The sequence below is a fragment of the Haliotis rubra genome, unplaced genomic scaffold (genome assembly GCF_003918875.1).
Source record: "Haliotis rubra isolate DU_JTF1 unplaced genomic scaffold, ASM391887v1 Scf66, whole genome shotgun sequence".
Taxonomy (NCBI): Eukaryota; Metazoa; Mollusca; class Gastropoda; order Lepetellida; family Haliotidae; genus Haliotis; species Haliotis rubra.
The window spans coordinates 970,091-990,601 of NW_025767368.1; the positions used below are offsets into that span (position 1 = coordinate 970,091).

The following is a 20,511-nucleotide window of genomic DNA, read 5'->3' on the forward strand; positions in this document are numbered from 1 at the left end:
CGTCTATCACACATAATGCATATGATCAGTACGTCTATCACACATAATGCATATGATCAGTACGTCAATCACGCATAATCTATATGATCAGTACGTCAATCACGCATAATGCATATGATCAGTACGTCAATCACACATAATGCATATGATCAGTACGTCTATCACACATAATGCATATGATCAGTACGTCTATCACACATAATGCATATGATCAGTACGTCAATCACACATAATGCATATGATCAGTACGTCAATCACACATAATGCATATGATCAGTACGTCAATCACGCATAATCTATATGATCAGTACGTCAATCACGCATAATGCATATGATCACTACGTCAATCACACATAATGCATATGATCAGTACGTCTATCACGCATAATGCATATGATCAGTACGTCAATCACACATAATGCATATGATCAGTACGTCAATCACACATAATGCATATGATCAGTACGTCAATCACGCATAATGCATATGATCAGTACGTCAATCACGCATAATCTATATGATCAGTACGTCAATCACACATAATGCATATGATCAGTACGTCAATCACACATAATGCATATGATCAGTACGTCTATCACGCATAATGCATATGATCAGTACGTCAATCACGCATAATCTATATGATCAGTACGTCAATCACACATAATGCATATGATCAGTACGTCAATCACACATAATGCATATGATCAGTACGTCAATCACACATAATGCATATGATCAGTACGTCAATCACACAGAATGCATATGATCAGTACGTCAATCACACATAATGCATATGATCAGTACGTCTATCACGCATAATCTATATGATCAGTACGTCAGTTACATACACTGCCATACATAGTTACACACACTGTCATACATAGTTACACACACTGTCATACATAGCTACATACAGTGTCATACATAGTTACATACACGGTCAGATATAGTTAGATACACTGTCATACATAGTTACATACACTGTCAGATATAGTTACACACACTGTCATACATAGTTACATACACTGCCATACATAGTTGCATACACTGTCATGCATAGGTACATACACTGTCTTACATTGTTTCATACACTGTCATACATAGTTACATACACTGCCATACATTGTTTCATACACTGTCATACATAGTTACATACACTGTCATACATTGTTTCATACACTGTCATACATAGTTACGCACACTGTCATACATTGTTTCATACACTGTCATACATAGTTACATACACTGTCATACATAGTTACATACACTGTCATACATTGTTTCATACACTGTCATACATTGTTTCATACACTCTCATACATAGTTACGGACACTGTCATACATTGTTTCATACACTCTCATACATAGTTACATGCACTGTCATACATAGTTACATACACTGTCAGATATAGTTACACACACTTTCATACATAGTTACATACACTGTCAGATATAGTTACATACACTGTTACAGCATAGTTACAGACAATTTCATACATAGTTACATATGTAACTGATATACAGCGAGGATGACACGGTGTACCTTGGTTTACAGGAGGGAATAGGTTTGATGACCTCGGTTCCCGAGCGATGACTAAGGTAGCGGGAGAGAGTGCCTCCATGGAGTGTTTAAATCCACCTGAATCTGTCCCCGTCGGCTCCTTCGCCTGGTACCTCACCGATGACGACGATAAACAACGCAGCTTCACCCCAACCAAGAGATACGGCGTGGACGAGACAGGTTGGCAATTGGATCTCGCAGTTAAATAACTAGTCCTCCTGAGTGAAATGTATTCTCAAGTCTTTAATTACAACAGCTTCAACGTGTAACAGTTTTTCAGTGTGTGGTGTTTATATCGTGTTCTAGGTACGCTACATTTTGCTTACTTGGAAGTGGGTGACCGCATTGACGGAAAGCTATATGCGTGCGGGCTCCACAACGCTAAGACCGACAACATCTACCTCGGCAGCAAAGTCGACCTCACAGTCACCCCTGGATCAGGTACGACCTCTAACCCACAAGTCCTATTTCTTGCATCAAGCAAGAAACACTTTTTCATGCCATTTGTGTGGACCGCTGAAGATCCGGGTTAGAAATGGTCTTTAGTAATGCATGCTTGTGGTAAGATGCGACTAACGGTATCGGGTGGACAGGCTTGGTTAACTCATGACATCGTATCCCAATTGTGTAGATCGATGCTCATGTTGTTGATCATTGGATTGTCTGGTCCATACTCCATGTACAACCGTCATATAGCTGGAATATTGTTGAGTGCGGCGTTAAAAACATCCAAACCAAAGCAAAGCAAATAGTGTGATTATTGGGTGCCACCTCTCGGTACATGCTTACCCTACAGCAACACCCGGTGTCATTACAGCATTTGAGTGATTCCTATTAAGTTCAACTCTCGAGACTGTTGGTTCTATGCCGTTGGCGTAACAAACTGACTCATACCAGATTACAAATACTAATAATTGTAAAGTTAAAGTCACTCAGTTCAGAGGACCTCTGGTTTGGGTTTTATGCAAGAATTCACAAGTTGTCTGTAACTACATGTATATATAAATGTGTCGATTCTGGAGTACAAGATCAAGGATGTATTTGTCCTCAGTATTCTAGAGAAGTGTGGCGAAGTGAGTATTCGGTAAATAACACCACCACATTGAGTTGGTATTGTAACCTATCTCCGGGGTGAATATATCATATTTCGACAACTGAGGTTGGTTGGTTTGTTGTTTAACGCCTCACTCCGCAATATCCAAGCCATGGGGACCGTCTGTACATAATCATGTCTCGACCAGACAATCCACTGATTAACATCATGAACATCGGTCTAAACAACTGAGAAACGATGTGTCAACCAAGTCAACGAGTCTGACACCAGGTGCCATCTCCTAACCATGTCACGGGTAGTATCGTTGTCAAGTACGTCTAAGTACTTTTACATACTAATTTTGAATACAACACTGTGATAATCTAGTAATAAGTGTATTACTTCCTTTGTCCACAGATGTTGGACACGTGTATCTCTGTTATGTATATCACAATGATATAAGGTGAGGCGAAATGGGGTTTAACGTCGTACTTAAGAATATTTCGCTCATGACGACGTGCATGCGTGTGTATGTGTACGTGTGGCTGCTTGTACTAGCCCAGACTTAAGCTGGTTTTATAGTGCTTGCCCACTGATATACCATGCCGCAGTGAAGCATGAATACCCTACTCAGACACATTACACTGACTCCGAGTCGACCAGTCCTTGTTGCACCCATTAATGCCGAGCGCCAGGCAGGGACAAACAAGTACTATATTTTAACGTCTTTTGGTATGACGCGGTCGGGGATCGAACCCGCGACCTTCCGTTATCCGGGCGGGCGCTCTAACCACTACACCACGGAGGCGGTCCATTTTGATATGATCGCAGTATGGCTGCGGAATTGCTGATGCAAGTTTTACCGCGTTCGCCTATCTGCCACTATATGAGGCATAATATGTAGCTATATCTGTACGTATTTTGTCCCAGGTACCGGTGACAGTAAACCTCGAAGACTATACAAGACCGGAGTGAAGAGAGGATTTATTGGCAAGAGCGCCATCCTTGAGTGTTTCTTCGGTGGAAAGTAAGATAATGCATCTATGACACTGACAGGTTAACACCCAAACACTCGCTGTTTGCAGATACAAAGCTCTCATACATACACTTTTGAGGGTGTATTTTATTCTTATAGTTCCATTGCGAAAATACTTCTTGTCGTTGCTGATTATGCTGCTTGTCATACATATTTCACCAATCTATTCGCGCCCAGAGGATAGATTGATATGAATAGGCATTGCGTGAGTAGGCAAAGTGGTCAAATGTAACACATGTCATATTTGGGATTACACTCAACTATTAAGTAGCCCTTAGTTCGAAGCAGGAATATTTCTGTGTTATGTTTAGGATAGAGGATTGTTGACAAATATTTCTTCAACTAGAGTAGGTACCTACCATGGCCACAATCAGGAGCGACAGGCATGCAACATATTACATAGCACGTATTCTGCTAGTACTCGTTGCAAGTAAATCCATGTTTGTTTTTTATTCGTGGTAGACCTGTTCCTGATGTCCAGTGGTATGACAAGTACAACAACGCTATATTCCCCAACAACACCCACTTCAGCATCGAGGACTATGGTCGACGTGTGAAGATTCTCAACGTCACCGACTACGACGAGGGCACTTACACGTGTGAAGCCAGTAACTCACAGGGGCGACTGAAGGAGACGTCCTTCCTCAACGTCACCTGTACGTTAACTGTTATGGTTAATTATACTGTCATACATGGTACCATAAAGTGTCATACTGGGTATCGTACATTGTTATACTTGATTCAATATATTGTCACACATGGTACCATACATCGTTATACTTGACTACATATATTGTCATACTTGGTTACATGTGTTGTCATAATTGGTTACATAGTTTGCTTACATGATTACATAGTTGTCATACATGGTTACATAGTTTGTTATACATGTTACATAGTTTGTCATACATGATTACATGTTTGTCATACGTAGTTATATAGTTTGTCATACATGATTACATAGTTTGTCATACACAGTTACATAGTTTGTCATACATGATTACATAGTTTGTCATACGTATTTATATAGTTTGGCATACATGATTACATAGTTTGGCATGCACAGTTACATAGTTTGTCATACATGGTTACATAGTTTGTCATACGTAGTTACATAGTTTGTCATGCATGATTACATAGTTTGTCATACACGGTTGTTACATAGTTTGCTTACATGATTACATAGTTTGTCATACATGATTACATAATTGTCATACATGGTAATATACATTATCGTACATAGTTACATACACTCTTATACATGCTGACATACACTGTCATACATTCTCAGATACATAGTTACGAATACTGTCATAAATGTTTCAATACCTTGTCCTACACAGTTACATACATGCAATATACGATCATGCCTACTTAGGTATGCAATACATGCCTAGCACTGCTGTAGTTGAAACCACCATGCAATGTTTTAGCCCGGCCGATTTGGGTGGAATCGCCGCTGTCGCAGACAGTCGTGGAGGGGAGCAACGTCACGTTCAACTGTATATCGAAAGGCGCGGACAGGGAAAACACACCTTCGCCTCCTATATGGTACCAGAACGGCGAACAGCTTCCTCAAAGTAGGACATCTTCACCAGTCTCACACAGTATCTTTCCTCTTTCCGCTCGGTATCATGATACCCGTGAAACTCCGGCTGACATCGTATCTCAACTGCCTAGATCGATACTCGTGATGTTGATCACTGGATTGTCTGGTCCAGACTCGATTATTTACAGTCCGCCGTCATATAGCTGGATTATTGCTGAATGTGGCGTTAACCAACAAACCAATCAACCCAATCATTATGATGACACCCCTGCAGGGAGCTGGATGAGAGCTGGTCCATGCTTGTCAAAAGAGGCGACTAGCGGGATCGGGTTGTCATGCTGACATGTTTGATGAATGTCATTTATCGTAGTTGCGAGGATAGATACTCACGATATCAATGACTAGATTGACTTGATTGGATTCGATAATTAACGAGTGGGTTTTAAACTACAAAGAAACAAACACTCGTTATTTTGGTTAAATATCAGTCTTCGTGTTTTAGCAACGTGTATGATTCTATTCAGTACAGTGAACCCAATCTCTTTGGCACTTCTTCCCACAGTAGGCTGAAACGCCTTGACTTAACTTTAACTGTAATATTGTCTGAAGCGTCCTTAAACCCATCTTACTCTCCCGCTCACTCACTCGTTACATACTACATTATTTAGCGGGCTACTCATTGATGGTTCAAGTACTAGTTGTAATGAGGCTACTGTTACTGTGGTTCAAGTACTAGTTGTTATGGGGCTACTGTTACTGTGGTTCAAGTACTAGTTGTTATGGGGCTACTGTTACTGTGGTTCAAGTACTAGTTGTTATGGGGCTACTGTTACTGTGGTTCAAATACTAGTTGTTATGGGGCTACTGTTACTGTGGTTCAAGTACTAGTTGTTATGGGGCTACTGTTACTGTGGTTCAAGTACTAGTTGTTATGAGGCTACTGTTACTGTGGTTCAAGTACTAGTTGTTATGAGGCTACTGTTACTGTGGTTCAAGTACTAGTTGTAATGAGGCTACTGTTACTGTGGTTCAAGTACTAGTTGTTATGAGGCTACTGTTACTGTGGTTCAAGTACTAGTTGTTATGGGGCTACTGTTACTGTGGTTCAAATACTAGTTGTTATGAGGCTACTGTTACTGTGGTTCAAGTACTAGTTGTTATGAGGCTACTGTTACTGTGGTTCAAGTACTAGTTGTTATGAGGCTACTGTTACTGTGGTTCAAGTACTAGTTGTTATGAGGCTACTGTTACTGTGGTTCAAGTACTAGTTGTAATGAGGCTACTGTTACTGTGGTTCAAGTACTAGTTGTTATGGGGCTACTGTTACTGTGGTTCAAATAAGTACTAGTTGTTATGAGGCTACTGTTACTGTGGTTCAAGTACTAGTTGTTATGAGGCTACTGTTACTGTGGTTCAAGTACTAGTTGTAATGAGGCTACTGTTACTGTGGTTCAAGTACTGGTTGTTATGGGGCTACTGTTACTGTGGTTCAAGTACTAGTTGTTATGGGGCTACTGTTACTGTGGTTCAAGTACTAGTTGTAATGAGGCTACTGTTACTGTGGTTCAAGTACTAGTTGTTATGGGGCTACTGTTACTGTGGTTCAAGTACTAGTTGTAATGAGGCTACTGTTACTGTGGTTCAAGTACTAGTTGTTATGGGGCTACTGTTACTGTGGTTCAAGTACTAGTTGTAATGAGGCTACTGTTACTGTGGTTCAAGTACTAGTTGTTATGAGGCTACTGTTACTGTGGTTCAAGTACTAGTTGTTATGGGCTACTGTTACTGTGGTTCAAGTACTAGTTGTAATGAGGCTACTGTTACTGTGGTTCAAGTACTAGTTGTAATGAGGCTACTGTTACTGTGGTTCAAGTACTAGTTGTTATGGGGCTACTGTTACTGTGGTTCAAGTACTAGTTGTAATGAGGCTACTGTTACTGTGGTTCAAGTACTAGTTGTTATGGGGCTACTGTTACTGTGGTTCAAGTACTATAGTTGTAATGAGGCTACTGTTACTGTGGTTCAAGTACTAGTTGTAATGGGGCTACTGTTACTGTGGTTCAAGTACTAGTTGTTATGGGGCTACTGTTACTGTGGTTCAAGTACTAGTTGTTATGAGGCTACTGTTACTGTGGTTCAAGTACTAGTTGTTATGAGGCTACTGTTACTGTGGTTCAAGTACTATAGTTGTAATGAGGCTACTGTTACTGTGGTTCAAGTACTAGTTGTTATGGGGCTACTGTTACTGTGGTTCAAGTACTAGTTGTTATGGGGCTACTGTTACTGTGGTTCAAGTACTAGTTGTTATGGGGCTACTGTTACTGTGGTTCAAGTACTAGTTGTTGTAATGAGGCTACTGTTACTGTGGTTCAAGTACTAGTTGTAATGAGGCTACTGTTACTGTGGTTCAAGTACTAGTTGTTATGGGGCTACTGTTACTGTGGTTCAAGTACTAGTTGTAATGGGGCTACTGTTACTGTGGTTCAAGTACTATGGTTGTTATGAGGCTACTGTTACTGTGGTTCAAGTACTAGTTGTTATGGGGCTACTGTTACTGTGGTTCAAGTACTAGTTGTTATGAGGCTACTGTTACTGTGGTTCAAGTACTAGTTGTTATGAGGCTACTGTTACTGTGGTTCAAGTACTAGTTGTTATGGGGCTACTGTTACTGTGGTTCAAGTACTAGTTGTAATGAGGCTACTGTTACTGTGGTTCAAGTACTAGTTGTAATGGGGCTACTGTTACTGTGGTTCAAGTACTAGTTGTAATGGGGCTACTGTTACTGTGGTTCAAGTACTAGTTGTTATGAGGCTACTGTTACTGTGGTTCAAGTACTAGTTGTTATGGGGCTACTGTTACTGTGGTTCAAGTACTAGTTGTTATGGGGCTACTGTTACTGTGGTTCAAGTACTAGTTGTTATGGGGCTACTGTTACTGTGGTTCAAGTACTAGTTGTAATGAGGCTACTGTTACTGTGGTTCAAGTACTAGTTGTTATGGGGCTACTGTTACTGTGGTTCAAGTACTAGTTGTTATGAGGCTACTGTTACTGTGGTTCAAGTACTAGTTGTAATGAGGCTACTGTTACTGTGGTTCAAGTACTAGTTGTTATGGGGCTACTGTTACTGTGGTTCAAGTACTAGTTGTTATGAGGCTACTGTTACTGTGGTTCAAGTACTAGTTGTTATGAGGCTACTGTTACTGTGGTTCAAGTACTAGTTGTAATGGGGCTACTGTTACTGTGGTTCAAGTACTAGTTGTTGTTATGAGGCTACTGTTACTGTGGTTCAAGTACTAGTTGTAATGAGGCTACTGTTACTGTGGTTCAAGTACTAGTTGTTATGGGGCTACTGTTACTGTGGTTCAAGTACTAGTTGTAATGGGGCTACTGTTACTGTGGTTCAAGTACTAGTTGTTATGAGGCTACTGTTACTGTGGTTCAAGTACTAGTTGTTATGAGGCTACTGTTACTGTGGTTCAAGTACTAGTTGTAATGAGGCTACTGTTACTGTGGTTCAAGTACTAGTTGTTATGGGGCTACTGTTACTGTGGTTCAAGTACTAGTTGTTATGGGGCTACTGTTACTGTGGTTCAAGTACTAGTTGTTATGAGGCTACTGTTACTGTGGTTCAAGTACTAGTTGTTATGGGGCTACTGTTACTGTGGTTCAAGTACTAGTTGTTATGGGGCTACTGTTACTGTGGTTCAAGTACTAGTTGTTATGAGGCTACTGTTACTGTGGTTCAAGTACTAGTTGTTATGAGGCTACTGTTACTGTGGTTCAAGTACTAGTTGTTATGAGGCTACTGTTACTGTGGTTCAAGTACTAGTTGTTATGGGGCTACTGTTACTGTGGTTCAAGTACTAGTTGTTATGGGGCTACTGTTACTGTGGTTCAAGTACTAGTTGTTATGAGGCTACTGTTACTGTGGTTCAAGTACTAGTTGTAATGAGGCTACTGTTACTGTGGTTCAAGTACTAGTTGTAATGGGGCTACTGTTACTGTGGTTCAAGTACTAGTTGTAATGAGGCTACTGTTACTGTGGTTCAAGTACTAGTTGTTATGGGGCTACTGTTACTGTGGTTCAAGTACTAGTTGTAATGAGGCTACTGTTACTGTGGTTCAAGTACTAGTTGTAATGGGGCTACTGTTACTGTGGTTCAAGTACTAGTTGTTATGAGGCTACTGTTACTGTGGTTCAAGTACTAGTTGTTATGAGGCTACTGTTACTGTGGTTCAAGTACTAGTTGTTATGAGGCTACTGTTACTGTGGTTCAAGTACTATAGTTGTTATGAGGCTACTGTTACTGTGGTTCAAGTACTAGTTGTTATGAGGCTACTGTTACTGTGGTTCAAGTACTAGTTGTTATGGGGCTACTGTTACTGTGGTTCAAGTACTAGTTGTTATGGGGCTACTGTTACTGTGGTTCAAGTACTAGTTGTTGTAATGAGGCTACTGTTACTGTGGTTCAAGTACTAGTTGTTATGAGGCTACTGTTACTGTGGTTCAAGTACTAGTTGTTATGAGGCTACTGTTACTGTGGTTCAAGTACTAGTTGTAATGGGGCTACTGTTACTGTGGTTCAAGTACTAGTTGTTATGAGGCTACTGTTACTGTGGTTCAAGTACTAGTTGTAATGAGGCTACTGTTACTGTGGTTCAAGTACTAGTTGTTATGGGGCTACTGTTACTGTGGTTCAAGTACTAGTTGTTATGAGGCTACTGTTACTGTGGTTCAAGTACTATAGTTGTTATGAGGCTACTGTTACTGTGGTTCAAGTACTAGTTGTTATGAGGCTACTGTTACTGTGGTTCAAGTACTAGTTGTAATGGGGCTACTGTTACTGTGGTTCAAGTACTAGTTGTTATGGGGCTACTGTTACTGTGGTTCAAGTACTAGTTGTAATGAGGCTACTGTTACTGTGGTTCAAGTACTAGTTGTTATGGGGCTACTGTTACTGTGGTTCAAGTACTAGTTGTTATGGGGCTACTGTTACTGTGGTTCAAGTACTAGTTGTAATGGGGCTACTGTTACTGTGGTTCAAGTACTAGTTGTAATGAGGCTACTGTTACTGTGGTTCAAGTACTAGTTGTTATGGGGCTACTGTTACTGTGGTTCAAGTACTAGTTGTAATGAGGCTACTGTTACTGTGGTTCAAGTACTAGTTGTTATGAGGCTACTGTTACTGTGGTTCAAGTACTAGTTGTTATGGGGCTACTGTTACTGTTACTGTGGTTCAGGCTACTGTTACTGTTAGTTGTTATGAGGCTACTGTTACTGTGGTTCAAGTACTAGTTGTTATGGGGCTACTGTTACTGTGGTTCAAGTACTAGTTGTTGTTATGAGGCTACTGTTACTGTGGTTCAAGTACTAGTTGTAGTTGTAATGAGGCTACTGTTACTGTGGTTCAAGTACTAGTTGTTATGGGGCTACTGTTACTGTGGTTCAAGTACTAGTTGTTATGGGGCTACTGTTACTGTGGTTCAAGTACTAGTTGTAATGAGGCTACTGTTACTGTGGTTCAAGTACTAGTTGTTATGAGGCTACTGTTACTGTGGTTCAAGTACTAGTTGTTATGGGGCTACTGTTACTGTGGTTCAAGTACTAGTTGTTATGGGGCTACTGTTACTGTGGTTCAAGTACTAGTTGTTATGGGGCTACTGTTACTGTGGTTCAAGTACTAGTTGTTATGGGGCTACTGTTACTGTGGTTCAAGTACTAGTTGTAATGGGGCTACTGTTACTGTGGTTCAAGTACTAGTTGTTATGAGGCTACTGTTACTGTGGTTCAAGTACTAGTTGTTATGGGGCTACTGTTACTGTGGTTCAAGTACTAGTTGTAATGGGGCTACTGTTACTGTGGTTCAAGTACTAGTTGTTATGAGGCTACTGTTACTGTGGTTCAAGTACTAGTTGTTATGGGGCTACTGTTACTGTGGTTCAAGTACTAGTTGTTATGGGGCTACTGTTACTGTGGTTCAAGTACTAGTTGTAATGAGGCTACTGTTACTGTGGTTCAAGTACTAGTTGTTATGGGGCTACTGTTACTGTGGTTCAAGTACTAGTTGTTATGAGGCTACTGTTACTGTGGTTCAAGTACTAGTTGTTATGGGGCTACTGTTACTGTGGTTCAAGTACTAGTTGTTGTTATGTACTGTTACTGTGGTTCAAGTACTAGTTGTAATGGGGCTACTGTTACTGTGGTTCAAGTACTAGTTGTTATGGGGCTACTGTTACTGTGGTTCAAGTACTAGTTGTTATGGGGCTACTGTTACTGTGGTTCAAGTACTAGTTGTAATGAGGCTACTGTTACTGTGGTTCAAGTACTAGTTGTTATGGGGCTACTGTTACTGTGGTTCAAGTACTACTAGTTGTTATGGGGCTACTGTTACTGTGGTTCAAGTACTACTAGTTGTTGTTGGGGCTACTGTTACTGTGGTTCAAGTACTAGTTGTTATGGGGCTACTGTTACTGTGGTTCAAGTACTAGTTGTTAATGGGGCTACTGTTACTGTGGTTCAAGTACTAGTTGTTATGAGGCTACTGTTACTACTGTGGTTCAAGTACTAGTTGTTATGGGGCTACTGTTACTGTGGTTCAAGTACTAGTTGTAATGAGGCTACTGTTACTGTGGTTCAAGTACTAGTTGTTATGAGGCTACTGTTACTGTGGTTCAAGTACTAGTTGTTATGAGGCTACTGTTACTGTGGTTCAAGTACTAGTTGTTATGAGGCTACTGTTACTGTGGTTCAAGTACTAGTTGTTATGAGGCTACTGTTACTGTGGTTCAAGTACTAGTTGTTATGAGGCTACTGTTACTGTGGTTCAAGTACTAGTTGTTATGGGGCTACTGTTACTGTGGTTCAAGTACTAGTTGTAATGAGGCTACTGTTACTGTGGTTCAAGTACTAGTTGTAATGGGGCTACTGTTACTGTGGTTCAAGTACTAGTTGTTATGGGGCTACTGTTACTGTGGTTCAAGTACTAGTTGTTATGAGGCTACTGTTACTGTGGTTCAAGTACTAGTTGTTATGTAATGGGCTACTGTTACTGTGGTTCAAGTACTAGTTGTTATGAGGCTACTGTTACTGTGGTTCAAGTACTAGTTGTAATGAGGCTACTGTTACTGTGGTTCAAGTACTAGTTGTAATGGGGCTACTGTTACTGTGGTTCAAGTACTAGTTGTAATGGGGCTACTGTTACTGTGGTTCAAGTACTAGTTGTTATGAGGCTACTGTTACTGTGGTTCAAGTACTAGTTGTAATGAGGCTACTGTTACTGTGGTTCAAGTACTAGTTGTTATGGGGCTACTGTTACTGTGGTTCAAGTACTAGTTGTTATGAGGCTACTGTTACTGTGGTTCAAGTACTAGTTGTTATGGGGCTACTGTTACTGTGGTTCAAGTACTAGTTGTTATGGGGCTACTGTTACTGTGGTTCAAGTACTAGTTGTTATGGGGCTACTGTTACTGTGGTTCAAGTACTAGTTGTTATGGGGCTACTGTTACTGTGGTTCAAGTACTAGTTGTTATGAGGCTACTGTTACTGTGGTTCAAGTACTAGTTGTTATGGGGCTACTGTTACTGTGGTTCAAGTACTAGTTGTTATGAGGCTACTGTTACTGTGGTTCAAGTACTAGTTGTAATGAGGCTACTGTTACTGTGGTTCAAGTACTAGTTGTTATGGGGCTACTGTTACTGTGGTTCAAGTACTAGTTGTTATGAGGCTACTGTTACTGTGGTTCAAGTACTAGTTGTTATGAGGCTACTGTTACTGTGGTTCAAGTACTAGTTGTTATGAGGCTACTGTTACTGTGGTTCAAGTACTAGTTGTTATGGGGCTACTGTTACTGTGGTTCAAGTACTAGTTGTTATGAGGCTACTGTTACTGTGGTTCAAGTACTAGTTGTTATGGGGCTACTGTTACTGTGGTTCAAGTACTAGTTGTTATGAGGCTACTGTTACTGTGGTTCAAGTACTAGTTGTTATGGGGCTACTGTTACTGTGGTTCAAGTACTAGTTGTTATGGGGCTACTGTTACTGTGGTTCAAGTACTAGTTGTTATGGGGCTACTGTTACTGTGGTTCAAGTACTAGTTGTAATGAGTTGTACTATCTTGTTTTTCCAGACGACAAGAGAATCATCGACTTCACCAAGTTCCGTCTGCTCCATGTGTCACGTGACACTGACATCATGAACGTGCAGTGTTTGGTACAGAACGAGTTTGGCAGCATCTTTCAGGACGCATATCTGAATATTCTGTGTAGGTGCCCCATGTCTTCCCTTCATATCTAATATAATGTGAATACATTATTTCGTAAATCAGATGACCTGATGACCAAGGCCCGTGTGTGATGTTGCGTCAAATGCTAGATTCTCACTGGTCTTCCAATTATATTAGGCTGACATTCCGAGATAAAACTGAAATAAAGTTAAAAAGGGCGTTAAACCCATCCCATGCTTTTATACACCATTAGTTACACAGCCTTCATATAGCTGGAATATTGCGTTAAGAACACGTAAATAAAACATTGAACCACAACCTCCATTGTTTAGTGCCATGTATTAAGTTTATGATGCTGAATACCCTAGATCTATGTGCTTCACCATTTGTTTGTTTAAAGCACGATGCGAACTACACAATGCTTAACTGGCTATCCGATGAAATTATTTTGGTGGCGAGAGAAATTTCGTGCTAAGCTAGAAATTGGAGTAATAGGGCTGGTAACGTCACTTCCGAAATGAAACTTTACATATCAGTAGTGACCTATAGCATTGGCGGATAGGTGTGTGTTTGTGTGTGTGTGCGTGCGCAAGCGTACGCGCGCGCTTATGTATAGAACCGAGGATGTGCCGGTCCTGATAGTGTGTGTGTGTGTGTGTGTGCGTGCGTGCGTGCGTGTTTGCCTATGTATAGAACCGAGGATGTGCCGGTCCTGATAGTGTGCGTGCGTGCGTGCGTGCGTAATCTACAAAAACTGTGCCTCTATGCATGACATGTATACATGTTTAATTGTACATAGACATTTTTTTACAGCCCCAATCACAATACAGTCGCGCCCGTCTCCAGTTATCCGAGTTGTACCTGGAGATGTGAAGACGTTGTCTGTCTCCGCTGTCACAGACCCCAGTCGGACGCTCGTGTTTCGCTGGACGTTCAACAACGAAGACATTAGACAATCTCATCCTGGTATTTCACTGCGTAGCAACGACACCAACAGCGTCGTCACCATCAACACCACCAACGTCAGCCCTGAGAATCTGGACAGTGTGTTGGGGTTGTACGCGTGTGTAGTCAGCCACGACGTTCAACACGTGGTCGTCAGCGCCGACGTAATGAGGATGCCGTCCACAACAGAACCCACCACAACAGAGATGCAGCCGGTCACGGAAGGTCTGTGTATTCGAAGGGCGGTTGGGTAGCCCAGTGGTTAGTGAGTGAGTGAGTTTAGTTTTACGCCGCACTTAGCAATATTCCAGCTATATGGCGGCGATCTGTAAATAATCGAGTCTGGACCAGACAATCCATTGATCAACAGCATGAGCATCGATCTGCGCAATTGGAAACCGATGACATGTGTCAACCAAGTCAGCGAGCCTGACCACCCGATCCTGTTAGTCGCCTCTTACGACAAGCATGGGTTACTGAAGATCAATATTCTAAACCGGACCTTCACGGGTCTCACGCGGAAGACTGACTGACTGACTGACTGAGTTTGGGTTTTACGCCGCTTTTAGCAATATTCCAGCAACATCACGGCGGGGGGACACCAGAAATGGGCTTCACACATTGTACCCATGTGGGGATTCGAACCCGGGTCTTCGGCGTGACGAGCCAACGCTTTAACCATTAGGCTACCCCACCGCCCCCTCACGCGGAAGACCCCACATGGGTACAATGTGTGAAGCCCATTTCTTGTGTCCCCCCTCCGTGATAATGCTGGAATATTGCTAAAAGCGGCGTAAAACTAAACTCACTCACTGTATATGATGCGACAGTGTTTCTAATTACAACCAGGGCCATTAATGCCCTCTCAGCTCTGCGACTGTCGACAATCAGTGTTAAAGAATGGGAGCTAAAATCGACTTAGAATTAAGATCTGTTTGTGGAACTGGTTCAAGGATATGGGGTTGGATATTACAGTTAAAACACAACTCCGGGTTTTATTTGAAAATGCAAAACCTCGAGCTGGACGAATGTTTAACCAGAACCACGGAAAGTGGTCCAGCTGTAAAACAGAGGTTTGAAATACTTCAAACGTAAAACTGTAAAACCTAGGTTAAGATGTTAAGGTAACATCTCTTAGCAGCTCTTGCAATGCAAACGATAATTCCCAGAACAGGTCTCCCTTTAGGGTTGTTCCTCTCGCAAGGCTCACGCCGAAGACCCGGGTTCGAATCCCTACATGGGTACATTGTGTGAAGCCCATTTCTGGTGTCCCCCGCCGTGATGTTGCAGGAATATTGCTAAAAGCGGCGTAAAACCAAACTCAGTCAGTCAGTCAGGTTCGCAAGGATGCAATGAGATAACAAGATACCTGCAATATTGCAAAAGTGGCAGTAGGTATATAATGAAGAGTGTGTACCTAGCCTTGGTACAACCAGGGATACAGCGATAGTTCTGGAATTACTGTTGCATCGGAAGTACCCAGAAGAATCCCTTGAAACAAACTGAGGTCAAATTACTAGTTTCTAGTTGCAGGGCTAATGGCACCCATGGCACTAACATACTGAAAATACCAAGTCTCCATTGATGGTTTCACCCACTGCACTAACGTACTGACAATACTTAGCCTGCCTTGATGGTTTCACCCTTGGCACTAACATACTGACAATACTTAGCCTGCCTTGATGGTTTCACCCATGGCACTAACGTACTGACAATACTTAGCCTGCCTTGATGGTTTCACCCACTGCACTAACGTACTGACAATACTTAGCCTGCCTTGATGGTTTCACCCACTGCACTAACGTACTGACAATACTTAGCCTGCCTTGATGGTTTCACCAATGGCGCTAACGTACTGACAATACTTAGCCTGCCTTGATGGTTTCACCCATGGCACTAACGTACTGACAATACTTAGCCTGCCTTGATGGTTTCACCCATGGCACTAACATACTGACAATACTTAGCCTGCCTTGATGGTTTCATCAATGGCACTAACGTACTGACAATACTTAACCTGCCTTGATGGTTTCACCAATGGCGCTAACGTACTGACAATACTTAGCCTGCCTTGATGGTTTCACCCATGGCACTAACGTACTGACAATACTTAGCCTGCCTTGATGGTTTCACCCATGGCACTAACGTACTGACAATACTTAGCCTGACTTGATGGTTTCACCCTTGGCACTAACATACTGAAAATACTAAGCCTCCATTGATGGTTTCACCCCACCCATGGCACTAACGTACTGACAATACTTAGCCTGCCTTGGTGGTTTCACCCATGGCACTAACGTACTGACAATACCTAGCCTGCCTTGATGGTTTCACCCATGGCACTAAGGTACTGACAATACTTAGCCTGCCTTGATGGTTTCACCCATGGCATTAACCTACTGAAAATACTAAGCCTCCATTGATGGTTTCACCCATGGCATTAACGTACTGACAATACTTAGCCTGCCTTGATGGTTTCACCCATGGCATTAACGTACTGACAATACATAGCCTGCCTTGATGGTTTCACCCATGGCACTAACGTACTGACAATACTTAGCCTGCCTTGATGGTTTCACCCATGGCACTAACGTACTGACAATACTTAGCCTGCCTTGGTGGTTTCACCCATGGCACTAACGTACTGACACTATCTAGCCTGCCTTGATGGTTTCACCCATGGCACTAACGTACTGACAATACTTAGCCTGCCTTGATGGTTTCACCCACTTCACTAACGTACTGACAATAAAAGAATCTCAATTTTCGTATGCCCTTCCTCAAATATGTTACATTTTTGTGACACGTGCATGTACTTTTGTGACGCTCCCCGATTCCCGTCCTTCTGACCCCCAGGCCGGGTAGTAAAAGACCGGTCACTTACACTGATCACATCCTTAATGTTGGACGCTGTCTGTATCACGGGGTTTTACTGTACTACTGAAGGTTCATATAGGCTTGTGAATATTGTGTAACGCAAGAGCGACGTTAAAGCTGCTACTACATGATAAAGTACCGTTGTTGTGTTGCAGGCATCAGAGAGGCGGCCACGACGAGCATGTGGTGGGTGTTGGCGGTGGTTTTGGGGCTGCTGCTGGTGGTGGGGAGCGTCGTCCTGATCGTCTTGGTTCTCCGTCACCGATACCCAAAGCGGGTTTACCTGTGTAAGTATCTATTCAAAGTTACCCAAAGTGCGTTTACCTTTGTTAGTATTCATTTAAAGATACGGAAAGTACACTTTTCTGTGTAAGGGACCGTTCATAATTTATGGCATGGGGGGTGATGATGATTCTTTATGGAGAAGCATGTACAATGTGATGACACCCCCCCCCCCCCAACATTTATGCACAAAGTAATTGACCCCCCTGCATGTCATGTAAAAAATCAATGACCCATACCACATTTTTCCAAATACAGTTATATACAAAATTCCTGACCCCCTAGTTCATGTATGCAAAATTGCTGACACCCCTAGTTCATGTGTACAAAACTGCTGACCCCCACCCCCACCCCCAAGCCATAACTTATGACTAGTCCCTAAGCATTCATTCAAAGATATCCAAAACATATTCACCTGTGCAAATTTTCAATCACATATCCAAATAATAAAAATCTTTGTATTTCACTGATGACAAATAAGTTCATTTACTATATTTATTTAACACAAGGAAATGATTTAACAATCCACCCTTTACAGACTCCATTTCCAGGTTACCTGCTTCTCACCAGACATTTGCAATGTATGCTATTAACATGTAATTCTGTCTGTGTTTCAGTGGAGAAAAAGGAACTGAAAAACAAGTTGGATCCTAAGCGAGATCTGGAGAATGATTACTTCCAGACTCTCTGAAGAGTGGCTGAGAGACTTTCGTGTGTGAGTGAGTGAATGAGTGTTTCTTGTTTTAACTCCATTGAGGAATATTCCAGCTATATGACAGCGGTCTGGAAATACTGTGTCTTGATCACAATCCAGTGATCAACACCGTGGGCATCGACGCAATTGGGATACGATGATATGTGTCAACCAAGTGAGCGGGCCTGACCACCAGATTGCTTCTTATGACAAGCATGGTTTGCTGAAGACCAGTTCTAACTGTGATGATATGTGTCACGGTATCTTCTTGGGTTGATAGGATGGGATGAGTGAGTTAGTTCAGCATATTTAAGTTCAGTTTAGTTTAACAATGTGTGTGTATGCATTTAAATTAAACCACACAGTGTCACCTTGGTGGTGTCTCAAGGGGTACCACTTGGTACAGACAAACCAAGAATCATGACTTGGATGAATCTGAGATTCAAACCCACAGTCACACGTTTCGGTCACACCTCCAAGTCATGGGGTCCATTACAGCTGGGAAATTGCAGAATGCGGCACAAAACAGTTGACAAACATCTATAACTGGACACACCTTAGACAAATGACAATAAATATCTAGCTTTTGTTTAGAATTGTATTATATTGTATGTGAACTGTAGCACCGAATTCACACACACAAAAAAAATCCTTATTTCCAAAGACATTTATTCAAGCCAGAAGTATCTTTCAGTAACTTTCACCATTGCTGTGGATGATGATGATGATGATGATGATGATGATGATTTATTCGAGTGATATTTTAGAAATTGGGAAGTACAATATTTACAAACTTTATGGATAAAAACGAAATAAAGAAGTTGTTATCCATAAAGTTTGTGTATATTGATGATGATGATGAATTTTTCATTTATGTGTTACTAGTTTGTTATTCTTACATGCATGAACAGTATTTCTGTCAGGGGATGATAGACCCCTATCAGTTTGGTAAATACCATAAACTCTGGATTAGCAAAAGGAGACCAAGGATTCCAATAGAGTAAAATGTTTTGTTACTGTTTTGTTGTAGATGAGTGAATTTATCCGTCTATACACACTATTTGGTTTATAGTTTATTGTTCTGTCGAGGGTAGAATACTCTACCAGTCTAACATAATGCAATTTACATGTTCTACTTTATATCCTGTGCCAGACTCCCTGGGAAAGGCCACAACAAAATGCGTATTTCTTCATCGGATCTTTCATTGCTTTCCCCAAAATATATTTTTCCACATGGTAGCATCTCATAATCAATATCATATCATAATATCAAGGATTGTACGTTATTGATTTTAGATTTCAGTGTTTAAACAAGCTGAACAAAACAAGACAAGGATGCCAAAACCCCTGAGCGTAAAACTTTCACCATTTTCTTTTTACATATATGTCAAGACGACCTTGACATATATAATATGTGTAGATATTACCTTCATTGTTATTATATGTATGTCTCATCGAACTGCTACACAATAATCAACATGCACACAATGTTTTGATTTTTCTGTACAAAGTATGTTTGAATCTGACAGCAACATACCTTTGAAATCATATAATATATATTGAAGTTGATCATGCATATAGCTGATGTTTAAAATAAACAAGAATATTGTGTTGTTACTAGTACCTGTGACTGACCTTTACCTGCAGTCTACCTACTGGTCTCTCTTGACAATCATGTACATTGCTAATGTTTGAAATAAACAAGAATATTGTGTTGTTACTAGAACCTGTGACTGACCTTTACCTGCAGTCTCCCTACTGGTCTCTCTTGACAATCATGTACATTGCTAATGTTTGAAATAAACAAGAATATTGTGTTGTTACTAGAACCTGTGACTTACCTTTACCTGCAGTCTCCCTACTGGTCTCTCTTGACAATCATGTACATTGCTAATGTTTGAAATAAACAAGAATATTGTGTTGTTACTAGAACCTGTGACTTACCTTTACCTGCAGTCTCCCTACTGGTCTCTCTTGACAATCATGTACATTGCTAATGTTTGAAATAAACAAGAATATTGTGTTGTTACTAGAACTTGTGACTGACCTTTACCTGCAGTTCAACTACTAGCCTCACTTGGTAATATGTTCACTTGGGGTGGTGGGGTAGCCTAGTGTTTAAGACCTGGGTTCGATTCCCCACATGGGCACAATGTGTGAATCCCATTTCTGGTGTTCCCTGCTGTGATGTTGCAGGAATATTGCTAAAAGTGGCATAAAACTAAACTCACTCACTAATACGTTCACCTTATAACCACTAGTGCGATGAGATGCGTTCAACATTCTGCTTACAAGAAATACTCCATTCTG

At 41.3% G+C, this 20,511-nt stretch overlaps 1 protein-coding gene across 1 annotated transcript in view; it reads left to right on the plus strand.

Annotated features, from left to right (window-relative positions):
• LOC124257405 (neuroglian-like) overlaps positions 1 to 19,924 on the plus strand; it is a 28,086-nt gene extending 8,162 nt beyond the window's left edge. The window contains exons 4-12 of the mRNA XM_046691453.1: positions 1,559 to 1,744; positions 1,871 to 2,005; positions 3,528 to 3,624; positions 4,096 to 4,289; positions 5,067 to 5,213; positions 13,308 to 13,442; positions 14,217 to 14,573; positions 17,381 to 17,512; positions 18,125 to 19,924. Of these exons, the coding sequence (XP_046547409.1) occupies positions 1,559 to 1,744; positions 1,871 to 2,005; positions 3,528 to 3,624; positions 4,096 to 4,289; positions 5,067 to 5,213; positions 13,308 to 13,442; positions 14,217 to 14,573; positions 17,381 to 17,512; positions 18,125 to 18,198 (1,457 nt within the window). The 3' untranslated portion in view covers positions 18,199 to 19,924. The remainder of the gene's footprint in view (positions 1 to 1,558; positions 1,745 to 1,870; positions 2,006 to 3,527; positions 3,625 to 4,095; positions 4,290 to 5,066; positions 5,214 to 13,307; positions 13,443 to 14,216; positions 14,574 to 17,380; positions 17,513 to 18,124) is intronic.
• Positions 19,925 to 20,511: the final 587 nt, after the last annotated feature.